Raw genomic sequence first — 5,545 nt, 5'->3', positions numbered from 1 at the left:
ACATTTGGGGGAAGTGACCAAAGGAAAGAGCTCTCAAAGCCAGCCATTCAGCTCTCACCCAGTGAGGGTCCAGTACAGCCCCCACAAGCCCGGTGTCTGAACCCTGCCCATAGGCCAGGGATGGCCAAAATCCCCGCAGGGGGCTCCACTCCCCACATGGCCATACACCGCTGCCCATTCTACATCCCATATCCTCAAAAAAGGATTCCAGCCCCCAAAGTGCTACTAACAAAGATTTTAATGCATAAGGCACAATGTGAGGCTGGATTCACTAGGTATCCTCATATCCAAAGGACCCAGCAGGCTGAGCAAAGCAACAGGGACACTCCCCACCCTACTACCACTGGGTACCCTGGAGAGCCCCCAGAGGAGCTGGGGGGCATCCAGTCTTTGGCATGGTGTCTGAGGGCAAGAAGTGACTAGCATGGTCCCAGCTACCCCTCTGGGGATATTGCCACCAAGGGGAAGCTCTTTGGTCTGGAAAAACAGTCAGTGCAAATGTCCAGGGGTCGAGCTCTGGGAGAGTGAGGGTGACCCAGTGCCCCAGGGCTGGGCAGTCTCTGGAGAGTCTCCTCAACCCTCATGGGCAACATGTGGGTTTCTTCTTGCTAGCAGTTAGGTAAAGATTGCCGTCATCACTGTTGATGCCTGAAGAAGGGTGGAAAATATGAGAAGCAGAAATTGGAGTGCTCCCCTTGTTCTCTGTCACCTCAACCAAGCAGGCACTCACGGACAACATCGCCAATGCGCCGGGCCCCCGATTTCTCCAGCTCAGCCAGCACGTTGGCCTCAAAGGTCAGTGCCGCCACACGGAAGAAGAATTCCCGGACGTTCTCACCTGACACAGAGAACGGATGGGTGCTCAGGGGCAGCGCCAGGTCTGGGGGCACTGGACACAGCTAGATATGCAGGAGTGGAAGGGGAGGTAGGCAGGAATGGCACAGCAGAAGGCCTGGAGCCTCTGACTCACCAGTGAGAGATGAGACTGCCCAGTACTCAGCCTTAATCTCTTGGGCTACCTTGAGTGCGTCTTTCTCCATTAGCGCATATTGAGCAGGAGTCTGAGGGAAGGTCAGAGTCAGATGGGGGGCATCCCTCACCAAGTTGGGAAGCCCCCACTCTGGCACACTCACACTCAGGTCCTTCTTGGAACCCACGAGGAAGAGAAGCACACTGGAAGGGTCATTCTCCTTGAGCGCATCAGCTAGCCACTGCCTGCCACAGACGGTGGGGGGATGAGGGATGAGGGAGCCTGACAGCCCCTCTCACCAACATTCATAAGTCCAATCACCCCCTCTGTGGTCCTAGGTGCATTCTGCCCTCACCACCCCTCTTTTCTGAACCTTCTCTTCCTGGATCCTCCCATGATATTGCTGCATCCCACATACTTGGTATGTTCCAAGGACGCCACATCATTCAGGTTGAAGACAATGATGATGGCTGGAAGAGTGGCAGAAAGAGCCCCAGGGTGAAGAGGAAGACACTACTGGCTCATTTCCCCAATCCCCCAGATCTAGATTAGAGGCCAGGTGCATTCTCAGGCCCACCCATTCCCCAGCCCCCTACCCTGAGCTCCTCGGTAGTAGGTTGATGCAATGCATTTGAACCTCTCCTGTCCAGCCGTATCCCAACTGGAAGAAAGGAGGAGTGAGGTATAGGTATGTGGGGGGATGGGGTGTAGGTGCTGGGGGAACAGATAGCTGGAAGGATGGAGGAAACACTCACAGCTGCAGACTGAAGGGGATGCCCAACACCTCAAATCGTTCCATCTCAAAGTCCACTCCGATGGTGGCCTTGTAATTCTTATCAAAAGTGTCTTTGCAGAATCTGAGGGAGCACCAGATGCTCTGGCCTGGAGCCTAGCCCAGCTGGCTAGGCTTGGCCCCACCCTGCCCAACCCAGACAAGCCCAGCTCCAGTATCCCCTTACCTATTAATAAGGCAAGTCTTCCCCACTGACAGGTCCCCCACCACAATGACCTTGGAGATCTTAAATCTGCTGGACACAAGAGTGGACATAGGGAATGGACATCAGCTCTTCCACCCTAGGGAGTTACAATGCTCCCAAGTAGGCCCAGAAATGTAGCTGTACCCAGGCTGAGGTTACCAGGCCTCTCAGGCAGCTACCTGGACAGGAGTGCTGGGGAGGAGTGTTTTGTGCTTCAGTATCAGAGAGACATGAAGTTGAATCCCAGCTCTCACACCTATTAGCTGTGTGACTTTGGACAAGTTACTTAGCCTCTTTGAGCCTCAGTTTCAACATTTGTTAAGTGGAGATTTCATATATATTTTATTGGGTGGCTATGAAGGTTAAAATGAAACAAATACTCTATATTCTAAGACACCCCTCCCCCCAATTTTAACATCTTTGAAATCAGGATGCATTTTACATGATATTTTCCATTCATTAGAAGACAAAAATAGTACCCAACACACTTCCTGGCACACAGTAAATGCTCAATTAATGGTGGCAAGTGTTATTAGTATTCCCTTTTTTAACCCACAATGAGACTCATCCCTGAAGGCACAGCCATCCCCCTACCCTGGGGCTCAATGCGGGGAGCTGAGCAGGTGACCACTTACCCATGTTGGACATCTTCTTTATGTCAGGAATCAAGCTGCCACTTTTCTACTCCACCCCATCTCAAAGGACTCATAACAATCTTGTGGAGCAGGGAGGAACCAGGGGCTTAAAAAGGGGGAATAACCATATAGCTGGCAGGGGCTGAAATGGAGCCCCAAAAGGGTGGTTGTGTACCCTTCCTATGACTACAGGGTTTCCCGGGACTTTCTTTCTTTGTTATGAGTGTGGCTAACTCACCCCACGGTGCCTGTCCGGTGCTCCTGGCAGGCGCAGGTGACGCGGGGGTGGAAGTCTTTGTGCATGTGCAAAGCGGCCTCCTTCCTCAGGCACTGAGTGAGAGAGATGGAAGAGAATGGGGCTCACCCACTCCTGGGCCTTGTCCCCCAGCCAAGCAGCCCGGGTGTATGTGGGGGAGGGGGACCACCCAGAAGCAGCAGGCCCAGCTGGGCTGCGGGGCTGGGCCCAATCCTCTAACTGGTTTGGTGCCGCCTCCTCCCCGCCCTGCCCGCCCACACCCCGCTGCAGCCAGAAGCCCAACGTGGCCCTGGCTCCTACCTGGGGCAGCTCTGCCAGGACGCGGTCTCTCCGCACGGGCGCCAGAATGTTCATCTTGCCTGCGGCCTTGCGGGGCGCCTTGAGAAGGCGCAGAGGCCTGGTCCTCCCCGACGACCCGAGCCCGTGGAGACCCGACAATCACCCGCGGCCGGGGTGTCCCGACTATAACTCGGGGCCACGGGGAGCCTACGGGAGCTCGCGGCCTCGGAGATGCTACGACCGCCGCGGGCCACGGGGATGAGACAATCACCCGGGGCCGGGGAGAGCCCACGATCACCCGAGCCCGGGGTGTCCCGAAGACGACTCGAGGGCGGGGAGACCCCTCAGCCGCCAATTGAGGGCGAGGAGTCCAGTCTGCGGGGGCCCGGGCCCGCGCAGACCCTACAATAACTCGGGGCCGGATGGTTCCTACAATAACCCGGGGCCGCGGAGACCCGACGACAACCCGGGGCTGAGACGGCCCTACCATAACAGAGCGGCCCGGCCCCGCCACACGGGGTCAGTGTGGGCAGGGGCCGCGCTGCCAAGGCCCGCGGGCCGCTCGAGGAGGGGGCGAGGGGCCCAGTGCAGCCGCAGGGCCTCGGGTCCCACTCCGCTGTGGCTCCGCCAACGCTGTAACCTGATCCCCGGAAATTCCTGGAGAAGGGCCGCCCCCCGCCCCTCTCCCTGCAGCTTCACGCCTCGCAGCCCGCCCTCGCCTCCCCGCTCCTGTCCTCCCCGCTGCGCTGCCCGGTTTTGGCTCCCCCGCCAGACGCCTCATCGGGCACCAGGACCGCACCCACCCAGGCTGGAGCCTACCCAGGCCGGGACCCCCCAGGCCACACTCCCCCGCACCCCTGTGCCGTGCTGCGCCTTCATAGGGACCCTTACCCGGCCAAATTGGTGATGGGGAGTCGGTGATTGCTGCGCAGCATCTGGCGAGGCCAGGAACCCGCAGGGAGGGGAAAGGGGGAGAGAAGGGGCCCAAGGAGAGGCGGCGCTTCCCTCCTCGACTTTAGGCCTGGGACGTGCGTGACACATGGTCTGCCCCCGCTCGCCCTAGGAGGTGGGGAGTGGGGGGGAGCGCGTAAAGGGGGAATTTCCGGCCGGAACGGGGTGCCCACTGAGGAGAGGGACGTCCAAAGTCTGGTGTCTTTTCCTTCAAGGCTCCTGTAAAGATTGGGGGGGGGGGGGGGGGGGGGAGATCAAGCTGCCTCCCTCGACGGGAGACTTTAATGTACAAGAGCTAGGCGGACCGGGACATTCCACCCTTTGGTTTGTTCATCGCTCCGGGACACGGGGACTCCCTTCTGGTGTGCGCGTTCATTGCCCTGGCCCGATTGGAATCTCACCCCCAAGGACAACTTTTCCTTTTTGCAGAGTCCTACAGGATAAAAGAGGGGTAGCGCACCACCAATTTCACTGTCAAAGGGGACATCTGGCTCCATAAGAGAAGGAGGAAGACAGAAAGGATGAAGTGGGGGTGGGTTAGGCACAGACCCTCACAGAAGCAAACCTGTGCATTACAAAACCTAGCTCTGTGTCAGGAGGTGGATATAAGATGCAAAGAAAACTGGGACAAAGGAGGAGACTGTGAGGGAAACTATTCACAGGAAGGACTAGGGAATCCTGGAAGAATCTGTGCGCCGGAGGTCTGGAGTATTGGTAGAACTTCTTCAAGAGTATAATCAGGAAAACTGACACTGTCACAGGTAAAGGGGGCAGATGAGGCCGCCTCGTACCTCCTCTGATAATTTCCCCTTCCTGACTCGACTTTTCTGTCACCAAATCATTGTGTTATGGATAAACCACATCCCTTTACGGACCTTAATTTCCAAAGATGCTGTGTGAGGGAGTTAGACCTGACAAATCCTGCTCTTATGTTCTAGAACTTTGCTTCATCCTCCCCAAATCAATCTAACTATTCTTTCCGTAGGCAGCGTTACTGCCTCCAGCACTGCAATCTTTCTCTTCCCTGAGACTGCAAGTTGGAAGCACCCGGGACCAGACCCAAGCGGCAGCCGTCTACACCACCCACAGGACAGAGCAAATAAACGTGTCACAAGAAACTACAACTCCCAACAACCTTCAGTGCCTTACGAAACTACAACTCCCAAGAACCTTCAGTGCCTTAGGAGGGGAGGGATGACCCATGCTTATTTACTCTCGCGAGGAAATTACACCTAATTATCGTTCCCGGCGGGCACCGCGCTAAAAATCACCCAATAAGCTCTAAGTATAAAACATCGCGAGGCTTCGGCGAGATTTGCCTCTATAAGCCCGTGGGAACGGGGGTTCGACGCCCCTTTCACAAGATGGCGCCGAAGGCGAAGAAGGAAGGTGCGTGTTGGAGCTGGGGCCGACGGCTGGTTTACCTGGGATCCCCATGCCAACAAACGGCGGGGGGGGGGGGGGGGGGGCGGGGGGG

At 56.9% G+C, this 5,545-nt stretch overlaps 2 protein-coding genes across 7 annotated transcripts in view; one reads left to right on the top strand and one right to left on the bottom strand.

Moving 5' to 3' along the window:
- Positions 1-220: 220 nt before the first annotated feature.
- On the bottom strand, positions 221-4,158 carry RAB34 (RAB34, member RAS oncogene family). 6 transcript variants are annotated; one of them, XM_008582631.1, is made up of 12 exons: positions 4,009-4,052; position 3,961; positions 3,139-3,216; positions 2,821-2,912; positions 1,930-1,995; positions 1,726-1,827; positions 1,567-1,631; positions 1,389-1,440; positions 1,134-1,215; positions 971-1,061; positions 731-838; positions 221-648 (listed from the first exon to the last, which is right to left on the bottom strand). In XM_008582631.1, the coding sequence occupies exons 1-12, from the start codon at positions 4,050-4,052 to the stop codon at positions 581-583; spliced, it is 849 nt and encodes a 282-aa protein (XP_008580853.1). In that variant the 3' UTR covers positions 221-580. The 6 variants fall into 6 exon arrangements, with proteins under 6 accessions (XP_008580853.1, XP_008580852.1, XP_008580854.1 ...); XM_008582630.1 differs by lacking the exon at position 3,961 and having other exon boundaries at positions 3,139-3,351; positions 4,009-4,158; XM_008582632.1 differs by lacking the exon at positions 731-838 and having other exon boundaries at positions 221-569; positions 1,002-1,061; positions 1,930-1,998.
- A 1,228-nt stretch (positions 4,159-5,386) lies between these two features.
- The window catches only part of RPL23A (ribosomal protein L23a), a 3,659-nt gene continuing 3,500 nt past the window's right edge, over positions 5,387-5,545 (top strand). The window contains exon 1 of the mRNA XM_008582625.1: positions 5,387-5,457. Coding sequence (XP_008580847.1) covers positions 5,433-5,457 — 25 coding nt within the window. The 5' untranslated portion in view covers positions 5,387-5,432. The remainder of the gene's footprint in view (positions 5,458-5,545) is intronic.

The sequence above is a fragment of the Galeopterus variegatus genome, unplaced genomic scaffold (assembly GCF_000696425.1).
Source record: "Galeopterus variegatus unplaced genomic scaffold, G_variegatus-3.0.2 Scaffold2683, whole genome shotgun sequence".
Taxonomy (NCBI): Eukaryota; Metazoa; Chordata; class Mammalia; order Dermoptera; family Cynocephalidae; genus Galeopterus; species Galeopterus variegatus.
The sequence above is the reverse complement of the archived record's forward strand: the minus strand, read 5'-3'. Positions and strand labels throughout refer to the sequence as shown.

Excerpts from the sequence above, each read along its gene's own strand:
- RAB34 (XM_008582631.1), bottom strand. The coding sequence starts at position 4,052 with ATGCTGCGCAGCAATCACCGACTCCCCATCACCAATTTGGCCGG. Across the intron at positions 2,913-3,138 it reads TCCTGGCAGAGCTGCCCCAG|TGCCTGAGGAAGGAGGCCGC; the intron begins GTAGGAGCCAGG and ends TCTCTCACTCAG. Across the intron at positions 1,441-1,566 it reads CTACTACCGAGGAGCTCAGG|CCATCATCATTGTCTTCAAC; the intron begins GTAGGGGGCTGG and ends CCACTCTTCCAG.